This window comes from Tiliqua scincoides, chromosome 4, assembly GCF_035046505.1.
Source record: "Tiliqua scincoides isolate rTilSci1 chromosome 4, rTilSci1.hap2, whole genome shotgun sequence".
NCBI lineage: Eukaryota > Metazoa > Chordata > Lepidosauria > Squamata > Scincidae > Tiliqua > Tiliqua scincoides.
This window is the reverse complement of record NC_089824.1, coordinates 11657394-11680175: the sequence shown is the minus strand read 5'-3', so window position 1 is coordinate 11680175 and position 22782 is coordinate 11657394. Positions and strand designations below refer to the sequence as shown.

General features: G+C 41.0%; 1 protein-coding gene across 5 annotated transcripts in view; it reads right to left on the bottom strand.

Annotated features, from left to right (window-relative positions):
• Positions 1-22782, bottom strand: part of ASAP1 (ArfGAP with SH3 domain, ankyrin repeat and PH domain 1) — a 184042-nt gene that overhangs the window by 85184 nt on the left and 76076 nt on the right. For all 5 annotated transcript variants that reach the window (XM_066623058.1, XM_066623061.1, XM_066623062.1 and 2 more), the window contains one exon: positions 7658-7730. In XM_066623058.1, coding sequence (XP_066479155.1) covers positions 7658-7730 — 73 coding nt within the window. The remainder of the gene's footprint in view (positions 1-7657; positions 7731-22782) is intronic.

Here is a 22782-nt window from a genome sequence, read left to right as displayed (position 1 = left end):
AGCTGCATCAGCTGTTTCAGCTTCAGCACCCTTCCATCAAACACTTATTGTCCCTTACACACTCTACAGTGCATACGAATGGAAAACAACAAATCCGTCAGTTTTCTTTCTGACAGCTGAACCTGCTAGACTGTGGTACAATTGGTCCATTATTTATAAGGTCAGACTATCTACATCAGATTTCTCCATCATGTTCATCAGAAGTACCAGGACGTGTTTTCTGATTTAAAGAGACACTAAGTACTGTATGAGGAACATAAACAGCTCAGCAGAGGAAATGGTATGCTTTTATGTCATAGTTCATTTTCATTTCAGATATAAAGCTATCATTACGCACCCCCCACAGATACCACGGAAGCCTGCCCCCCCCCCGTTCAAGCTTACCAGGGAAAGGAGTGAAATTCTTGTTTAAACTAGATCTTTACAAGTTTAGCAGCTCACAGCTACCTCTGGCAGCCTGATCTCTTCTAAACAAGTCAGAGGTTAACAGGAAGCAAACCTTAACCACTCCCTCTTAACCTCCTGTTGGCTATTTGTTATCCTTAAAGGGCCAGGCTGCAGGGAGGCAGCCTTATCCTTCAAGGAAGTTTAGCAGGGGCTCCACACACACCCCTGCAAGCCCATTAGGTCCTTTAAGGTCTTACCCAACCAAAAAGTCTTTTCAAGCAGATGATCACTACAATCTGTTTTAAAGGGAACTTTTTTTCTGGGGAAAGTTTTTAAAGAAGCTAAAGGGGGAGGGGGGAGCAAGGGATCTGCACCCCAAAACCTATTAGCTTTTCTAAGAATCTACCCTAGCAAAAAAGTCCCTTTAAAGAAGATCACTAGGATCTTCTACGTTAAAGGACCTGGGATATGTTCTTAGACAAGAATTAGCTTGTCTTACCCCAATTCCCAGTGTTCAAACCCCAGCCTGGAGGCCAAATTCGGCCCTCGGGAGGATTGTATCTGGCCCCCCAGATTCCCCAGTTTCTCAGGGCTAAAAATAAAAAATTATGGAAAGAAATTATCCCATTCCATGCATTACATTCGGCACCTCTAGTGGTTGAATGAGATATATACCAATGCTGAGAGATCTGGAATATAAATAAAATGTTAGTAAAATTTAAAGCAAAGCAGAACCTGAGACAAAAAAAGGTTGATACAGTGGTGCCTCGCATAACAAATGCCCCATGCAGCGAAAAACTCGCATAACGAAAGAGTTTTTCGATTGAGTTTGGTAACTCGCATAACAAAAGTTTCTGGCCATGCTTCGCATAACGAAAAATTTTTAGGTCCGTGCTTCGCATACCAAAAACTTTTTAGGTCCGTGCTTCGCAAAACAAATTTTTTAAAAAATTAAAAATTTCGTGTATGCTTCAAATTTTAGAAATCCTCTGTACAGTATGTATGCCTTTAAAGAGCACGTAATAAACACTTTGTAAACCAAATTTGACTTCGTTTTGACCTTTTTTGCCCATAGGAACGCATTAATTAAATTTCAATGCATTCCTATGGGAAAACGCGATTCGCAAAACGAAAAATTCGCATAACGAAAGGATTCGCGGAACGGATTAACTTCGTTATGCGAGGCACCACTGTATTTGCATGGTAGGTTGCTTGATGCTTTTTCAAAATTCATTCCCCCCTTTGCAAATCAATTTTGCCCTCTGCTACCCTCCTCCTTCCACCACCAACCACTTATTGCATTCAATCAAACTCTCAGCACATCCATCCTCCATGCATTTATTATTTATCTATTTATTTTCCAGCCCTCGACACTATGCCAGATACATGATACAACCCTCATGTCGAAAACTTTGCGCACCCCTGCTTTAAAGCAGGATCTTCTGCTTTAAAGGGTGCTTCTGGCTGGTGCAGATTCTTAGAAAAGCTAATGGACTGGGTGTGTGTGTGGATACCCCACTTCCACTCCCCCTTTAGCTTCTTTAAGAACTTTCCCCAGCAAAAAGGTCCCTTTAAAGTAGACAATCCTAATGATCTTCTGCTTCAAAAAACTTTCTGGCTGGTTAAGACATTAAAGGACCTAATGGGCTGGGGGGGGGGGCCTGGAGCCTTCACTTGCTACTCACAAGCCCATTAGGTCCTTTAAAAACTTACTTCAGCCTAAAACTTCCTTGAAGGAGAAGGCTGCCCCTTGGCAGCCTGGCCCTTTAAGAAGAAAAAAATCAGCCAGAGGTTAAGAGGGAGCAGTTAAGGTCTGCTTCCTGTAAGTCTCTGGCTTGTTTAGAAGAAACCAGGTAGCTGGGAGGCAGCCTGAAGGTCGCTGTGAGCTGCTAAGCTTGTAACAACCTAGTTTAAACAAGAATTTACCCCTTTTCCCCAGGTAAGTTTGAACAGCGCAAGGGGGTCCCGCGCAAGAGAATCCCGCATCCGCAGATCAGTGCAACTGTGGATACAGAATCCGCAGTTACCGGGTCTCACACCTGTATTCTCCAGTGGAATTCATTAACATATATACATAACATCAGTAGTAGCTGTTTGTGTGGATCAGGGGTGCCCAAACCCCAGCCCTGGGGCCACATGTGGCCCTCAAGGCCTCTCAATACGGCCCTCAGGGAGCTCCCAGTCTCCAATGAGCCTCTAGCCCTCAGGAGATTTGTTGGAGCCCACACTGGCCCGACGCAACTACTCTCAGAGTGAGGGTGACTGTTTGACCTCTCGTGTGAGCTGTGGGATAAGGGCTTCCTCCACTGCTTGCTGTTTCACTTCTGTGATGCAGTAGTGGCAGCAAAGAAAAGGCCAGCCTTGCTTTGTGCAAGACCTTTTATGGGCCTTGAGTTATTGCAAGACCTTCATTCATTCATATAAGTTCATCTTTAATATATTCATTTATGTAAACTTATGTAAATTCATTCAAATTTTAAATGTAAATTAATTCTTTCCCCCCCCCCGGCCCTCGACACAGTGTCAGAGAGATGATGTGGCCCTCCTGCCAACTTTGGACACCCCTGGTGTGGATGGTTAAAGGGTCAAATGAAGGAAGAGAGTCTCCTTCCGCTCTCTCTCCCCACCAACTATGAATTATTGTGGGTCTCCAAATGTTCCAAATATTGGTTCTCCTAGTTTGAAACACAAAGCGTATGCAAAATTAACTCTTCCTGTAAAGTTGACATGTTAATTGGATTTAAAGACATTTTGTTAGACACATAGAGTAGCATTGAAACAATTTGTCACATAAGAGCGCATTTCTAATTCATAATCTTTTCACGGTAACCCCTTATTTAAGCTCTTCTATATCTAAACATAAATAAACTGATACAAAACTATCTCAGACTTCTGAGAAACAGCAACTACAGGCAGTGCATGAAGCCTGCCAAAAAAAGTCTTTACTGGTTAGAAGGGAATGTGCATTTCCTGTGCTACAAAGGCACACTCAATTCACTACTTAAATTCCGAACTATGGGAAGAGCGAAACAGCAAAAGCTATTCTACAAAGAGGGGCACAAAGTACTATTTTTTTTTAAGCAGGTGAAAATGGCTTAGATACAAGCCATACTAAGCTATTTGAACCCCTTTGGGGGCGGAGTTAACACTCAGTGAAGTAGCAGGAAATCTTGGAGGGCTCGGGGGGGGGGGGAAACTGCTAAATAGATGTGTTTTCCAAGGACCTCAACAATGAGGTACTCTTCGTTGTCAAGAAGAAGGAACGAAGGCTGAGAGCTTGAACGGGGCAGTTTTCTTGAGACGACGGTTTCAGAGATATTTTCCCTGATTGCTCTGTGCTGAATCACATCGTATCCTGGACACCATCTTCAGAGACAATTTGGACAGCTGAGGACACCCCCCCCCCCACGGCATAGATAAAACATGAAAGCGAACAAAGCCTTTAACTGTGAGTAACCAGTTCATTAAAAGGCTATAAAAAGAATTGCAATCAAGAGGTTGGAGGGAGGGAAAGACAACTTTAAGATTATACATTGGCTTGCAGCCACCCAGAGGGGAAAAAGAGCGAATGTGGATTTAACAAAGCCCCTGTTGGAGCAGTTTTTTTTTCTTTTTTGTAACAAGGATGATCGGAAGAAAAGTAAATAAGGGAAGATAAAGGATCACCCTGTTGGAATGGTATGCATGGAAAAGAAATTAACAATTAACAACTTTCACTTTCGTTTTTGCTGCAAAAGGCTTGACTCAGACCTGAACAATTAAAGCCAGAATTATATCGGCTTGATTTGATACTGATAAGAATGACATCAAAAAATTTAAAGGATGTTAGCGAAAGCCAAACTTCATTAATGGATATGTTGCAAGAATTCAAAAATGAAGTGAAGCAAGAGGTTGGAAAACTATCTGAACAAATGAGGCAAATAAACTCCTCCCTGACAAACAGACAAACAAAGAAAGGTATGGAGGGGATGGAAAAAAGAATGGACAAAATGTCAGATGAAACTAAAGAATTGGAGATTTTTGTAATGAGACAGGAGTAGGAAAAAGCAGCATTTATTATTAGAACTCAGAATTTTCAGGAAGAAAAAAGAGGGAACTCTCAGAGAAAGAGAGCGCGTCCTTTCAAGAAGAAGAATCTTTGGATTAAATTAAAAAAGAATAAAATGGAGAAAATGGAAGAAGAAAAGAGATGGATCAAGAAATATAAGAGAGTTAAGGGGAAGAAGAAGGAGTGGAAGGAGCAGTGGGAGGAGCAAGAAGGAAAATATCAAGACAGAACAAAGAAAATACTAAAACAGGAAGTGCAAATGGCTGAACAACAAGTGGAAATTATTTTGTAGATATTAATGGATTGAATTCTCCTCAGAAGTGAGAAGTATTCCATTAATTATGTCAAATCAAATCAATGAAATGAAAACAAAGTTGGAACAAAAATATTAAGATAATTAAAGTGGTATTAAGATAATTAAAGCGGTATCTTCTAAAGAAGAATTTATATAAATTGTTTTATAGATGATATTTAATTCCAGAGGAAGTAGCAAAAATGTACTAAAAAAATGGTCATCAAATAATTGTTAGATATGCAAAGAGAATGACGGAATTCTTTATTATATGTGGTGGATATGTGGAAAGTAAAGAAATACTGGAAAATGATATATATTGTTACAAGAGATTGTAATTGTGTAGTACCATTCAAACCGGAATTATTCCTCTTAAATGTGATATCAGAAATTGAAGACCAATATAAGAAACATTTTATTGCACATATCAGTATAGCAGCAAGAATATTGCATGTGCAAGATTTGAAGCCTTTTTATGACTGGATAAATAATTTTAGTTAAACAATAGTGATTGTTTAGTTAAATCATTAATTAGTATAACAAATATGATAATTTTTGTATCAATGACTTTGTTTTTTAGTCGTTGTTGATTTCTTTTTTGGATTAAGACATGTTGTAATCTATGACCAATATCCTCATGTGTAACCTATGTAATCCCAGCCCTAAATTTAACCCATTTTCCTTACCTGTATCTGTAATAAATAAATAAACTTTGCAAATGCACGCACACACTCACACATATGAAAGAACCCCTTTAAGCACTTCCTTTAGCAGTAGTTTTTTTTGGAAAGGATGTTAATCGTGTTCTTCTAAACATATTCTAGGAAGGTTCTTAAATTATGTCCTACACATTGCACAGGCTGTGGCTGATTCTTTCTAACACACAATGACTTAAAAAATAAGAAAGCCATTGTAATTATTCATGATATGGGACATCTTTCCTAATTCACACACCACAAACATTAGGCAACTTTAGTACTGGAAAAGAGGGCGGGGGGGGGAGGATAAAATGTCATTCACTGAGAATGACAAACAGCAGGAAATACGTCTTTACAGAAAAACTCTACTTAAAATTGACCCAGGCACACTTCCAAACTCATTTTCTTAATCCTGATTAAAACCAGGTTTTCAGCATGATCATAGTTCATTTTAATTTGTAACAACAAAGTTCGTGTGGCATCTTAAAGACAAACAAGTTTCTTTCAACATGTGCTTTCCTGAGTTAGAGACCACTTCATCAGAAGCAGAAAGTGTTATCTCCAGTGGCAAAAGTGTGTGTGTGTGTGGGGGGGGGGGGAAGACGCACATGTTGTGCTTGCACACAGGCAAAGGAACAGAGAGTCAGTGACCATTGTTATGTGAATTTCATTGATGATTCTCAACAGCAGTAACTGTAGATAAAGCAATCTTCTCAGCTACACTGAGTTAACTGAGAAATATTCCAAACACAGGGATAATGGTTTGCTCTTACTGCCTACATGGGCTCCATCTCCTCTCCCATGCTTTTAAACATTTCCATGAAAACTGTTGTGAGAAATCACCTGAAGATTTGTATCCCAATAACACCCAGATCCACCTCTCCATTCACAACTGTTTCTGGGGGGTAGTGGAGGTTCTGAACCAGTGTCTGAGTTCAAAGCTCAAACTGAGCTGAGACTGAATTCAGACAAGACAGAGGGGTTTTTTGTTAACAGAAGAGCCAACTTGGTTTTGGGTATTTTGTCTGCTGTGGTTGGGATAGTACTCTCCCTTGAAAGATCAGGTTTAGGAATGCTCCTTGTTCCTGGACAACCAGGTGGCGGCCAGGGCAAGAAATGCTTTTGTGAAGCTTCAGCGGATACACCAACCTAGATTACTTAACATTAAGCACAAGGATGCTCTGGTGTTTTCTGCTGTGAGATCTGACACTGGTTCACATAAGGCATACCAACTTACTCTCCAGTAGGTGAAGGGCCCAAGATTCCTTGGACAACACAAGTAGCTAGCAATAGGGACTGTAATTTTACCTAGACATGTTAAAGAATTTGTTTTCCTTTTGTTTGCTTTCTATCATTCCAAGCTACTTGCTAACTTCACAATTTCGCTACACATTGGGATCTGTATGAATTGTTCCCAAGTAGCATCAAAATTCCATCTCCTAGGCATTTATGGTTATTGCATCCCTTTGGACAAGCTATATTTGTGTCCCTCCAGCCAAATTCAAGCTTGTCCCATCAGTCAGCTTGTATTGTTCCTACCCTCCCCCCCCACACAAACTTTTTTATAATTCAGTTTAATTACCTTTCTTTTGGATTTTTAATGAACTAATCCCATTTTGACTCTTTGCTTGCCTAGTCCATGTTCATGTACAATTCAGTGGGTTGTCACACCTGATCATCCTTGCACTTGTTACTGTGGCTTTGATTTTTAATAAACACTAGTGTTCCATGCTCTTTTGAGAGGGCTTTTTATTCCTCAGATCCTCCCCCAAATCTAATCTCTGTAGGTTAGGACAGTGGCAGTGGATAAAGACTATCAGTTTTTCCCCATCTGGCTACTGACCCAGTAAAAAAAGAAGCAAGGAAAAGGAAGGGGTGCATGAGCACTAACTTCTAGGCACTAATTCCCTCAGGGCCCAATCCTATCCAATTTTCCAGTGCTGGTGCAGGTGTGCCTGTGAGGTGTGCACCTCATCCTGTGGTGGGTGGGCAGTCACAGGGGCCTTCTCAAAATATGGGAACATGTGTTCCCTTACCACAGAGTTGTATTGCGGCAACACCAGAGCTGGAAAGTTGGAAAGGATTGGATAGGCCCTCAGTCAGCCTGCCTTGTTCCAGTACTTTTCCTGACAATAGCCATTCCTAACAATGTTCAATTCAGTAAAACAGTAAAAATGGTTTTACAAACACAGTTAAAGAACTTCTACTGAAATTTAGAGGAAGAAAGCTTACCTTGCCCAGAATTATATATTGCTTTTACAGATTTTTTCACTTTTTGTAGTGCAGTTCTGTCCTGATCTAATGCCTAAGAGAGAAAGAGAATGAAAATGGCAATGAATTGAAGGTAGGCCAACTTTCCTTTTTAAATTGTACACTTGAAGACCAGGCATGAGCCTCCGTAAGAAAATGCTGAATAATTTCAACAACACTGTGAATGCACCATTGCCCTCTGGGGAGGTCTTTGGTCACTCAGCCTGTTCAAATCAATTAAATAACTTTGAACTGAAGATCTCCTAAGGCTTAAATCATCTTGGAAAACAGTTGTGACAGAGCTAGGACAATGTTAAGTTCAATTTGAAATCCGATAAATACTTTAAAAGTTCAAAGCAGCTTCACATATTACCCTCTGGTACAATTCCTCTAGTTTAAATAGCACATTTCTCTTTTATGTAAAGATTTTTTTTTTTCTGTTTTCAGTTATTATAAGGTAGTTCTAGAAAAGCAGAGTAACAAACAATAAAAAAGTAAGGGCCATTTTTTCTAGATCAAGATTCTCAATGTGGAAAATGTATGCAAGTTAGTCTGAAATCCATCAGAAAGAATATAATGTTTTCAGCTTTCTGTCCAACTTCTTGTCCTATCACATTGCTAAACATCAGTACACTTCAATGCCAGTTCTCAATGAGCCTCACAATGAGCCTCCCTTAAGCCAAGAAATAAACTATCCAGTTTTTCCAGTTTTCCACAGTAAATTTAAGGTACCTGGAAAAACAACTGTCAGGAAGAAAAAAAGCATATAAACAATTGACCTACTGAAAATCAACAAATACAAGGAAAAGGAAGGCATCTGTTTTTACTTGAGATATTTACATTCTGGTATTTACAACCTGGGCCCAAGTCATCAGCTTCCATAACTACAATAAATCCCTTAATGAATAAAAAATGAAAAATATGGCCTCATATAGTACAGTGTTAACCTATCATGCACAGATAGGTTGTAAAGCATGCACACATGGACTCAGGTGGGCCTCTGCTAGAAAACTGTTCCGAAATTCTGGATCTACCCATGCAATGAGTTATATTATTGGTAATATAAAGATTGTACCACATGAATCAAATATATTTGAACTCACTCAGTGCACTAGTTTCCATGAGAAACTGCCCTCTCTCTTTTTTCCACAGCATCTGACAATTGCCACTGTTATACTCTTTAAATGATCGATGGCAAGGCCATGCCTGGAATATTGTGTCCAGTTCTGGTTGCCACATCTCAAAAAGGATATAGTGGAAATGGAAAAGGTGCAGAAGAGAGAGACCAAAATGTTTACTGGGCTGGGGCACCTTCCTTATGAGGAAAGGCTACAGCGTTTGGGCCTCTTCAGCATAGAAAAGAGGCGCCTGAGGGGGGACATGATTGAGACATACAAAATCATGCAGGGGATGGACAGAGTGAATAGAGAGACACTAAAGCAGGGGACATCCACTAGAGTGTTGGGAGAGTTAGGACAGACAAAAGAAAATATTTCTTTACCCAGCATGTAATTAGTCTGGGGAACTCCCTGCCACAGGAAGCAGTGATGGCATCAAGCCTATATGCCTTTAAGAGGGGATTGGACAAATTTCTGGAGGAAAAGTTCATCACGGGTTACAAGTCATGGTAGGTATACACAAGCTCCTGTTTTTAGAGGTAGGCTGCCTGACAGACACAGGGACAGACGCAGGGAAGGGCACCAGAATGCAGGTTGTGTCTGTTGTCTTATGTGCTCCCTGAAGCAGTGGTTCTCACACTTTTAGTACTGGGACCCACTTTTTAGAATGAGAATCTATCAGGACCGGAATTGACATCATTAAGAAGGAAAAGTTTTAACAATCCTAGGCTGCAATCCTACCCAATTCTACCTAGGAGTAAGTTCCATTTACTATCATATGCACAATAGCCTGTTAAAAGTACAGATCTGTAACACTTCCCCAAATGCAGTCACATAACATGGTAGCATCAAGTTGAAAATATTAAAAATAAAATATTGAAATGAATGGGGACCCACCACAAATTGCAGCGCGACCCATCTAGTGAGTCCAGACCCACAGTTTGAAAAACACTGCCCTGAAGCATTTGGTGGGCCACTGTGATATACAGGAAGCTGGATTAGACTGGCCTGATCCAGCAGGGCTCTTCTTATGTTCTTATGAGCAGGGCAAGCTTTTATATAAGAACTATCTTGTTCAATGTAGACTTTGGGAATAAACAGTGAATAGGTAAATTTAATTTTGTAATGTTGTTCAAAAATTTTATTATCTTCTCAATGCAGTGTTTTTTTCTAAAATAAAAAAGCTGGATTTATTTTAGAGAGAAAGAATGAACTTAGACACAGACCAAAAAGTTGAGGGAAAGCAGTCAAGTGTCTTAAGCCTATTGTATAAAGCTCTGTTTATAGGAATCCAATATTGCCTTTGAAAGGGTGGGCACCACTACAGACTGATGATAAATAAAAGATTTAACTAGCTTGAAACAATGATAAGCTGGCTGTGAGCAAAAGCCACTTAGTACTGACATATGGACAATTAAAAATATGATTTATTTTTCAACTGTAACATGCACTTTTCAGTTACAACTTTCATTAAGTGATAAATAAAATCTGATCCCTGTTTCAATGAAAGCCCCATGAATTAAAAATATTTTTGGCTGAAAAATATTTCACAATTTAGAAGCTTGTGACAGCAAGGAGAATTACAAATTTTTCTAGAACAGCATCCATATAAACAAAATTAAACAATGCAAAATATTAACAAGCAAAAGCAACTTTGATCTCATGGATTCTCCACTGAATTGGTGCCACACACGGAATCTGGTTCTGGGTCTCTTACAAGATATAGTAATGAGATATAAAGCTTTTCACGTCTGGGTCACCAAACTAATCCCACTCAGGGCAACAACAATTTATAAATGTTACCATCTGTTGAGCGTCTAGTGTCTGGGGCAAAGTGATTTAACACTTTCAGTTCATTTCTAGTGGTAGTAAAATAACAAAAGCTGTTGTGTGGCATCTTTATTGACAGTCTCAGTAGAGGTCAACATATTACTGCTGTACTCTTTCATCATGACAGTTCAGAAATTAAACCAGGGCTGGCAACTTCCCAGAAATAACTAGTTTTCTAAATGGAGGCTGGTAACTGTCTCATTTCCTAGGAAAATTACTCTACTAATGAAAATTGCCAAAACATATTCTGAAATATGGTTACAGTTGGGCAATCAGACAGTATATTATTTAAATTAAATAAAACAAAAAAGGGTATGATCTAAAACGTGATTACCTCAACACATGAAACCTAATTCTCATTAACAACTTAGAGCCCAATCCTGGGCTCAGTGCTGTGGTTTTGTGCCGCCAGGCACTATCGCAAACGTGCCATAAGACATGTTTGTGAGCCTCACTGTCGGGATACCACCTGTGCTAGCCCAGCGCCGGCAGTGCTGGGCTAGCGCCAGGCTAGCACAAGAAGGGCGCCCAGCCTCCACGACTCTGCAATCTCACAGACTGACGAGCAGCAGCAAAGTAAGCAGGGGCGGGGAGGCATTCCGGGGAGGAATGACAGGGAGGTGGGGAGGGGAGGGGGGCGGGTGGGAGGCAGGTCTGTGGAGCTCCGCTCCACCGCATCCAAGGCGTTCGTGGAGGGCTTGGCGCCCTACACGAACGCCTTTACTTTACCCCATAAGTGAATAGCCCCATTGCGGGGCTGCTTACCTTCTCTCGAGGTGCCACCTGTGGTAGCCCAGGGCGCACAGGATCCAGTGGCAGCTGTTCTTGGTGCCACCGAGGCTGGGTGCCCTGAGCAACTCAGGATTGGGCTGTTACTTGTTTAGCAAACAACTTAACTAAGCAAAGAAAGGAATTTCCAGGTTGAAAGTTTTTCTCTGAAGTAAACAAATTTTTTTATTTTCCAGTCAGCTCCCTATTGATGGGTTTGGCTGATTAGTAACTGAACTAAGAACAGTGAATCAAACATATTCATTTTTATCACCATCAAAAAATGGAAGATGATTCAATAGCGGGCATTTTGAGTTTATAAACTGTCTATATAGCAGAGTGTCTGTGTTTGGGGTCTACTTCTTATATGGCTTTATGTGTTCAGGTTCTGAGTCCACATATACTGTACTTCATCAAAATTTAATCGGGCATATTATATAACTACTACAGCAAATACAGAACAAACTAATCAGCTGCTATGTGATATGTCCCAAATGCGTACATTTTTCCTGCCTCAACTTCTCTCCCTCATACATCGAATCTGGAAATCATACATTCAACAGCACAGTCGTACACCCCTTTAGGAGATAGCAAAACCCAATCTACATATTATGCCAGGTGAAGGGGCAAACGTGGGTGGGTAGACTTCTTCGATTTCCACAACAGACTACTGGTTGGAAGGAAAGTGTCATATTTTGAATCACGCATGCATCTGCAGCCTGAAGTGAACAGTCCTCAACTTATCTTACTTTGTGTTATGTGTAGACTGGGTCAGATGGAAGGATTTTCACATCTCTTTGCCCTGCATTCATAAATACTTCTTCCTTTTGGATAAAGCAGGCATCTATATAGCAGATGTAGAGCATGTAAACTTAAACATTGTATCAGACTAAGGCCCAAATCGTTTCCAACTTTCAAGCACGGATGCAGCCATACCAACAAGGAATGTGCTGTAACCTGCTGTGGGAAGGGGGCAATCAGGGAGTCCTCCTCAAGGTAAGGCAGGGGTGCCCAAACCCTGGCCCTGGGCCTACTTGCGGCCCTCAAGGCCTCCCAATGCAGCCCTCAGGGAGCCCCCAGTCTCCAATGAGCTTCTGGCCCTCTGGAGATTTTTTGGAGCCCGCACTGGCCCGATGCAACTGCTCTCAGCATGAGGGCAACTGTTTGACCTCTCACTGGAGCTGTGGGATGAGGGCTTCCTCTACTGCTTGCTGTTTCACATCTGTGATGCAGTAGCGGCAGCAAAGGAAAAGCCAGCCTTGCTTTGTGCAAGGCCTTTTATAGGCCTTGAGCTATTGCAAGACCTTTAGTCATTCATGTAAGTTCATCTTTAATATATTCATTTATGTAAACTTATGTAAATTTATTCAAATTTTAAATGCAAATTAATTCTTCTTTCCCCCAGCCCCCAACACAGTGTCAGAGAGATGATGTGGCTCTCCTGCCAAAAACTTTGGACACCTCTGAGGTAAGGGAACAAATGTTCCCTTACCTTACAGCTACAGTGCAGCCTTATTAACCCTAGAAAGTTGGGCAGGATTCAATCCAGAGTATATTTCTAGAAGCTGTGAAAAGTGAAGGCATTTAAGGAATCTGTGGCAACCAGGCATTTTTATTTTTTTAAGTATGAGTTCAAAACTCTAGGATGTCAATTTTCGCATGATTCAGCTCTGATTTTGGAAAATGGTGTCTTTTCCACAGACTGAAATTATTCCCCCACAATCATTACTTTACATAGCAATTAGTTGTTTCTTAATAAAAGCAACTAAAGGTGCCAAGCTACAGCTTCTTTGGGTTTCAGCGTGTGCCAGCAAAATGGCATGTTTTTCAAATTTTAAAAATTGCTCACTAAACACATTAAATATTTATTCAATATGTACTTTTTTCAAAATGAGTAAACTTATGTTTGTACAAAATTCCTGTTAGGCTGTCCAGAGAGCAAAAGGCTGTCCATCAACCACTTGCACAGTACTCATCTGCACGCATTTCATTTTCTTGCAAATTTACTCCATGTGGAATTTTAATAAGGCTTGAGAAACGATTATTATTATTATCAACAGTATTTATATATTGCTTTTCAACAAAAGTTCACAAAGCGGTTTACAGAGAAAAATCAAATAATTAATGGCTCCCTGTCCCAATAGGGCTCACAATCTAAAAAGACACAAAAGAACATCAGCAGGCAGCCACTAGAAAAGACAGTGCTGGGGTGAGGAGGGCCAGTTACTCTCCCCCTGCTAAAAAAAGAAGAGCACCCACTTGAAAAAGTGCCTCTTACTCAGTTAGCAGAGGTTATTCAGATTACTGAATAAATGCCACTGTAAGCAAGAACAAGTTTAAAACAAAAAATATATTAAACTGAACACAACTTTCATTTATAAAATCTCAATGTTTGATCAGCATACCATACATCTTTGCGCAGTTTCATTCTGCAAGTCCAGCCTGTTTTTCTGTTAACACACATGGTTCCTGAGCCACATTTGCACTTGAGTGTGCGCTCCTTATTTTCACAACTGCATTCATGCATCCCAAATTCCTTTTTGTACCCATGTAGCATTATTTCTGTACAGGATTTTAGCATCAGACATAGGTTACCATTTGTCATTGTTTAAACTCCATGCCATGTTCAAGGCTTGGAACAGCAGAACTTCGCTTATTTACTTCCTTCTACATTATCTCTGGTGAGTAACACTTAATACACAGATGAAAGGCATTTTGCGTAGGCGGTTTGATTCTGGTTTCTTTGCTGTTATAAAGATCATACAGCAGTGTTTCTCAAACTGCAGGTCAGGCTCACTAGGTGGGTCATGAGGCAATTTCAGGTGGGTAATCACTCATTTCAATATTTTATTTTTAATATACACTGCTCAAAACAATAAAGGGAACACTTAAACAACACATCCAAGATCTGAATGAACGAAACATTCCTATTAAATACTTTGTTCCTGACATAGTTGAATGTGCTGACAACAAAATCACACAACAATCATCAATGGAAATCACATTTATCAACCCATGGAGGTCTGGGTTTGGTGTCATACTCAAAATTGAAGTGGAAAAACACACTACAGGCTGATCCAACTTCGATGTAATGTCCATAAAGCAAGTCAAAATGAGGCTCAGTAGTGTGTGTGGCCTCCACATGCCTGTACGACCTCCCTACAACGCCTGGGCATGCTCCTGATGAGGTGGCGGATAGTCTCCTGAGGGATCGCCTCCCAGACCTGGACTAAAGCATCCGCCAACTCCTGGACAGTCTGTGGTACAACGTGGCGCTGGTGGATGGAGCAAGACATGATGGCCCAGATGTTTTCAATTGGATTCAGGTCTGGGGAACAGGCGGGCCAGTCCATAGCATCAATGCCTTCATCTTGCAGGAACAGCTGACACACTCCAGCCACATGAGGTCTGGCATTGTCCTGCATTAGGAGGAACCCAGGGCCAACCGCGCCAGCATATGGTCTCACAAGGGATCTGAGGATCTCATCTCGGTACCTAATGGCAGTCAGGCTACCTCTGGCGAGCACATGGAGGGCTGTGCGGCCCCCCAAAGAAGTGCCACCCCACACCATTACTGACCCACTGCCAAACCGGTCATGCTGGAGGATGTTGCAGGCAGCAGAACGTTCTCCCTGCCGTCTCCAGACTCTGTCACGTCTGTCACATGTGCTCAGTGTGAACCTGCTTTCATCTGTGAAGAGCACAGGGCGCCAGTGGCGAGGTTGCCAATCTTGGTGTTCTCTGGCAAATGCCAAACATCCTGCACGGTGTCGGGCTGTCATCACAACCCCCACCTGTGGACGTCGGGCCCTCATACCACCCTCATGGAGTCTGTTTCTGACCGTTTGAGCAGACACATGCACATTTGTGACCTGCTGGAGGTCATTTTGCAGGGCTCTGGCAGTGCTCCTCCTGTTCCTCCTGGCACGAAGGCAGAGGTAGTGGTCCTGATGCTGGGTTGTTGCCCTCCTACAGCCTCCTCCACGTCTCCTGGTGTACTGGCCTGTCTCTTGGTAGCACCTCCATGCTCTGGACACTACACTGACAGACACAGCAAACCTTCTTGCCACAGCTCGCATTGCTGTGCCATCCTGGATGAGCTGCACTACCTGAGCTACTTGTGTGGGTTGCAGACTCCGCCTCATGCTGCCACTAGAGTGACAGCACCGCCAGCATTCAAAGGTCACCCAAACATCAGCCAGAAAGCATAGGGACTGCGAAGTGGTCTGTGGTCACCACCTGCAGAACCACTCCTTTATTGGGGGTGTCTGGTTACTTGCCTATGATTTCCACCTGTTGTCTACTCCATTTGTGCAACAGCATGTGAACTTGATTGTCAATTGGTGTGGCTTCCTAGGTGGACAGTTTGATTTCACAGAAGTGTGATTGACTTGGAGTGACATTGTGTTGTTTAAGTGTTCCCTTTATTGTTTTGAGCAGTGTATTAGATTTGATCCTACCATGGCATGTGACTGCATTTGGGGAAATGTTACAGACCTGTCCTTTTAACAACTACTAAGTATATTCTATAACCATCTTAACAATGATAGTTAATGTGACTTACTGCTGGGTACATGTGGGTAGGATCGCAGCCTAGGATTGTTAAAAATTTGCTTGATGATGTCACTTCCAGTGGGTCCTGATAGATTCTCATTCTAAAAAGTGGGTCGCGGTGCTAAATGCGTATTTGTGCCATGGCACACTGGTGTGCCACAAATGGTCTGCAGGTGTGCCACAGGAGTTTGGGGGAGGATCATTTATTAGTAGGGCCATTGGGGGATGTGTCTCCATCAACAGCATGTTATACCTTGTCAATTGTCAAAGAACTGATGGGCTGCCTTGCCAATTTTAGTACCTTATCAGTGTGCAGTGAGATGAATATGGTAGAAAATCACTGTATTAAACCTTTGTGCAGCTGAAGCTGTACTATCATAGCCAGTCCAAGCATGAAAAGGTAACAGTGATACACCACAATCAATTGGCTAGCATTTGTGGGCTTCCTGTATGTCAAAAAGGTCCTAGACATCCTCTGGCTTCATATTGTCTTCCACTGCTCACTTGCACCCTCCTTCCCTCCCTTATGTAAAGTAAATTATAATTCATTCTCTTCTGCCCTGTTTAGTTAAAAAGGAAAGTGTACAGTAAGCATATTCAGTGGAAATGAGATTCATTTCATGAATATTTGTGTCACAGCTCCTCTCACTAACCATACCTCTCAGCAGGAATGAAACAAACATAATATCAGGTAAAAATAGAAGAGGATTTGAATAGAAACATGGACATTTAAATGAAGGGGGAAAATATTTGTTACCCCCACTGGTAGCTCAGCAATCTGAGTTTAAATGGCAATGGATGTCTATGGGGTTTCTAAAAAGAGTTATAACTTCCAGAGTGCTAGCTGTGTTAATCTGTAGTAGCAAATACAACAAAGAATCTTGGGATGCCTTAATGATTAACTCATTTATTTTAGTATAAGTTTCCATGGATATTATTAAATGTTCATGCCCCATTTTCTGAAGTGGTGAGAAGTTCAAAAAGTATGGTATTACTAAGGTTCTGACTTAACCAAAGGCTTCTTTTGGTCCCTCATTGACCACTTGAGAAAGAGAGGAGGAAACGAGTAATCTCCACTCCCGCTTCAGCCCCAGGCCCATCACTGGAGGATCTTGCAAGCATTCTCTCATTCAGATAAGCATCCTTAGGCATTCTAATCAGGCCCGCACCAGATCTGCAGTTGTTCCCTGGCAAAACACAGTCATGAGTGACATCCGTTAGAATGGCCCCATGCAGTTATTTGCAACCTTACATTCACTGCAACCCAGGGTTTTCTTTGTGGCAAAAGTCATCCTACTCCTGAACTGCCAGTCATCCCTCCTGGCAAGATGGCATGTTATGCCTTGGAACAGTGGTTCTCAAACTCACAGGGAGTTTGAGGGCTGCAGTAATTCTTTGCAGGGGAGGCACCCGTTAAGGGAAGAGTCCAGGGTCCACAGGCTGGAGCTTCACGACGCCCTAGTTTGAGAAGCCCTGCCTTGGAGGATTTTTTTAAGAAAATGTATTGGACACAGTTTCATTCTGTTAGTACGATCATTTTCCTGGAACCTTATCTATATGTGGTGAAACTGTCCAGCCATATAGCTGAACTGGAAAGTTGTGGTTAATAATATAAGTGAGATTAATAGTGAGTTATGGTTCTGTTTGATCCTTTGGTGATTATTGCTGGTGATTGAAATGTTGGCATCCTTCAGTCTCGGAAGACTATGGTGTCACGCTCTGAACAGTGGTTCTGGAACAGAGTATCCTCTCCAGTGCGCGAAGCCTGGGTAAAGTAGGTATGGAGGATAGGCTGTTACCCATGCAGCAAATCCCCCCTCTCCACGTCGCTGAAATGGTCCAATGGAAAGGCAGAGGCCAATACGGTTGGTTCCAGCAGCGTTGCAGGAGTTGCCAGAACGTGACTGTGTTCAGCCATGAACTGCCTCAGGGACTCCGGCTCCGGATTTTGCCTCGAGGTTGACTCCTGAAGCCTTTTCCATAACTGGATGTAGCCACAAGGCAGTGGAGGTTTGGGATCAGAGTTTTCCTTCTCTCAGATGAGCTGCCTTCCCAGGCTGACGAGTCCCATCTACCCGGTGGCTGTTTAGTCGCCTCTTACGATAAGTACAGCCAAACTGAGGGCCTATTCTTATCACCAGCCCCCAGGATGCTGGTGATTACTGCTGAATAAAAAAGTAGAAAATAAGCAGGAAGTGGCAATGGCAGAAGATATCTGGTTGGAGAGACATACACTCACTTGTGTACCACTGCCCGTAAGATCTACAGGTGCAGCCTATTCATCCATGGATTTGATCATCTGCAGATTTGTCTCAATGTGAATGGGGTGGGGGAACTGAAAGTCACACACACCTTTGCCTCCTTGGCCCTGAGCTGTTGTCTCGCTCCTTTCCAGGCAGCCCAAAACACTGTAAAAAGGCTCCACCTTGCCCAGGCATGGCGAGCCATGGAAGAGGTTCCCCTTTCGAAGGAACAGTAACATTCCTGGAGCTCCTGAGGCAGCAAAGAGGCTGAAGAGGGGAAGGGGGGGTGGAAAACCTCTAGCCAGAACACGTGCATCGAGGTGGAGCGCTCTCTCTCACATACACAGAGGGGGCAGGGGTGCTAGTAACAGAGGGGATTGCTTTAAAAAACCCAGGGAGTGTTTGCACATTCCCCCCCCCCCAGATGATGCGGGCAATCACCCACACAAGCAACTCCCCCTGAGATGGTGCAGGCAATCACCAACACAAGCAAGCCTTCCCAGCAGCAAAGCCTGAGATTTAGGCTACAATCCTCTCCACACTTTCCTGGGAGTAAGCCCCACTAACTACAATGGGGCTTACTTCTGAGTAGAAAGGCATAGGACTGGACTCTTAAAAGCTCAGTATCCCACCTGTGAAAGAAGCAGAGACAGCTGGCAACAGGGAGGGCTGAGTACTGAGTGGAGGAGGGGGAGGAGGAGGGGAGGGTATTGATAACAGTTGCCTTAGTTTCCTTCCAGCCCCAAGTGTCCGGCTGCAGCGAATTTGCGTAACTCTATGAAATTTAGCACAAATTTTTGTTAATCACACTTAACACGGATAAATAGGCTTCACCTGTATGCTATCATGCACATGGGCATAGTATTGTACTGTGCACTTGGAAAAAGAAGTAGCACTTACACTCTGACCTAGGAAGAGATGACTGCAATTCTGTTAATACACAAAATCCTCGATTTTTTTATTTATTGAAAAGATTTATAAACCAACACAACTCAAAGCTGTGTATAGTTTACAATAAAACATAAAAATGGTAATAAAATAGAGTAAAAGTGACTGATAACAATACAAGGAACAGGTAAAAATACCAAGAATAAAACTATAAAAGCAGCACAGAGTAACCAAACCTATACATAGTAATTATAAAGGGGTCACAAGGGAAATAATCTATCCTCAAAAAACAATCGTGTTTTTAAAGTTAGTCAGAAGCCATATAGCGAGGGGGCTGTCCTCCAGTCTTCTGGGAGTTTGTTCCACAGACATAGTGCTAAAACAGAAAAGGTTCTGCACCTTGTTGCCTGGCCCCATGCAATACAGGGATTTAAAAGTCATCAGTAGCACCAACACCTACATTGATACCAACATAATTTTGCTGAAAAAATCTAGCTGGACATTCTCAGACCAGTATTTATAGATGATTACGTCTAACTAATGGCCGAATGAATGAATCTCTTAGACAGATTCGGATAGCTGGTGACTTCCCCCCCCCCCCATGGCCCACTAGGTACAACATGAGAGCAAACAAAGGTTTTAAACCGTGAGTAATCAGTTCATTAAAAGGCTATAAAAGAATTGCAATCAAGAGGTTGGAAGGAGGGAAAGATAATTTTAAGATTATTTATGTTGGCTAACAGCAACCCAGAGGGGAAAGCAGCGGACTCAGATGTAAAGAAGCCCCAGATGTAAAGAGGACTCAGATGTAAAGATGTAAAAAAAAGGCTGGAGCATTTTTTTTTCTTTTTGTAATAACAGTGACTAGAAGAAAAGATGAAAGACTAAATAAATAAGGGAAGATAAAATATCACCCTGTTGTAATGGTATGCATGGAAAAGGAACAAACAACTAACTTTTAGCAGTTGATATAATTCTACTTTCGTTTTCATTGCAAAAGGCTTGGAACTGGATTTAGGCCTGTCATTGCAAGAGGTTTGAAGCTGGATTCAGGACTGAGTATTTAAAAAGATATTAACTTGATTTGACAGCATTATTGACTTGAATTGGACTACGGATCCATCCTTTTTGGATATAAGACTTGGATGACTCGGATTATAAAACTTGGGGATTAGCCTTATAAGAAGGTGAAGCGAAAAAATAAGACTTGGTGGATTTTTTAACTGCTGGAACAATTCATTTTCGTTGTTATAGCTAGAGACCTGAGACAAAGCTTTTAAAGACACATTGATTTGAATCGATATTGGTATTGATTTGAATTGGATTACTGATCCACATTTTTTGGATATTAAATGTGGGAATTAGCCTTACAAGAAGGTGAAGCAAGATATCCTTTTTGGATATAAAACTTGGGGATTAGTCTTATAAGAAGGTGAAGTAAAAAAATCAGACTTGACTGATTTTTTAATTGCTAGATTAATGTAATGCTTGTGTTTATAAATGTTTGTGGTTATTGAATTGTGACCATTGTGGTTTTTGAACTGATGTGTTTTTAGATACTGAGATTGTCATTTTAAGGGACTAGACGGATTAAAAGAATCTCTTTTTTATTAAGAAAGAGAAGAATAGTAAAAAGGAAAGAATGACATCAAAAAAGGAAGTTAGTAAAACTACACCTAAGACATCACCATTAGTTGGATCACAAATTGTTACATATGCAGCTATGGAGCACAGGAGAAAAAGCCAGACTTCATTACTGGATCTGTTGAAAGATTTTAGAAATGATATGAAAGAAGAGATAGGCAAACTCTCTGAACAAATGAAGCAAATAAACTCCTCCCTGACAAGTATGCAGGATCAGATTACAAAAAATAAACAGGATGTCAAGAATTTAAAGAGAGATACGAAGAAAACAAATAAAAGTATGGAGGAGATGGAAAAGAGAATGGATTAAATGCAAAAGGAAAACACAGAACTAGAGACTTCTGTAATGAGACAGGAGATGGAAAAAGCAGCATTTATTATCGGAATACAGAACCTTAAAGAAAAATCTCCAGAAGACACATGGAGAAAAACATGAAGGAAATTCATGTTTTGATTTCTTTGTGATTTAATTTATGCTAGCTAAGAAATTCCTAGAGTATTTCTTCCTTATAAGAAGGTTGAGGGGGAAATTCCTCAAGAAAAACATGGGGAAATTTGAATCTACATCATGAGAATATTTCAGTTAATCCTCTGTATCCTGTGATACTGCAACACAGAGAAACAGGAACATCCAGGCTCATCACTATTCTTATTAACCAAGCATCTAAAATTAAAATGAATCTAATCAATCCTGAATAAGTTGTGACATGTATTAATTGTGGCAATCCTGAATTACTGCTATACACGTACAATATAAAAAACGTCAACTATGGAACAGATTTTGATTTCTTTGTGATTTAATTTATGCTAGCTAAGAAATACCTAGAGTAAACAGAAAAAAAAATAGAACAAATTATTTATTCCACACAAAATGAGTTCAGTTTTCAAATTACTTTTTAGTATACTGGTATGAACTCAGAAATATATTTCTAAAGGAGTTACCATTTCAAACCCAAAAAATAGAATGACAGCTTGCAGGCACTTTATATTCCACACTGACCTTGCTTGCTGAGGCAGGAAATGTTGTACAGAGCAGTAGCATTCAACCAGTAGGCTGTGGCCTGACTATAGGTGGTTCGCAGCACTATTGCTACCACCATATTATGAGACAAGGCTGTGACATTTTGTACTCTGACCTTTAATTAGGTAACCATCAGAAACAGTGACTAGGAAAAGAATCTCCGTTTGTAATACTGCAGTATTTGGTTTCATAGCACTATATCAATTTTGCATCTTATGTTCCCAAAGGGCTGCTTCCATCCCTTCTAGCCTTAGACAACATCTGAAAACCTTTGTTTTTCAGAAAGCATTTGATCGGAGTACTCGACATTACAGAGTTTTTTTGTTTTCGCAAACTGACATGACCTTCAGCTGAAACTACTCAACAGTATTCCTATATTGAATTGATTGGCTATGTATTTTGATTTTTTTTCCCTCCTGCCCTTTACTTATGTCTCAGAGCCCAATCCTAAGCAGTGCATGCTGACTTACCACTGGCACACCCCGTCACAGTTTGGGAACCACTAGCTATACACAGATCCAGAAAAAGATAAAACTGAATGTACAGACATTACTTTTTTCTTGACAGTTAGAATTTGAGACAGAAAAGTATAATTGTGCCAAAGAATACAAGATGAAATATGCAGCAAGAGCAGCAGGATCTTGAACAAGGACCAGGAAGTACATGATTTACAAATCATTTTGCTTCACCTCCAGCCCAAATTCTGTAAAATAAAAACAAAGTAAAACACTTCAGGCGGACAAAGCTCTGTGTTCTTATTAACTTCCAAACTTCCTAATTCATCAGTTCAATGACAATCTCTGAACAGGTTTCATTAAAAAACTGCAACGCCTATAATCACCAAAACCTCCAAAATAGCCAGCATACTTTATCCAAGTACTGTATACGTTAACCATAATTAAAATCAACGTTACCAATCTTATTTCACACAGCTTCCCAAGTTATATACAATTCACATACAAAAAGCAATTATGAAAAAAATGACTAGGAATACTTGTGTACCTGAACATTTGATGGTCTGACATTTGTGGTGTTTACTGC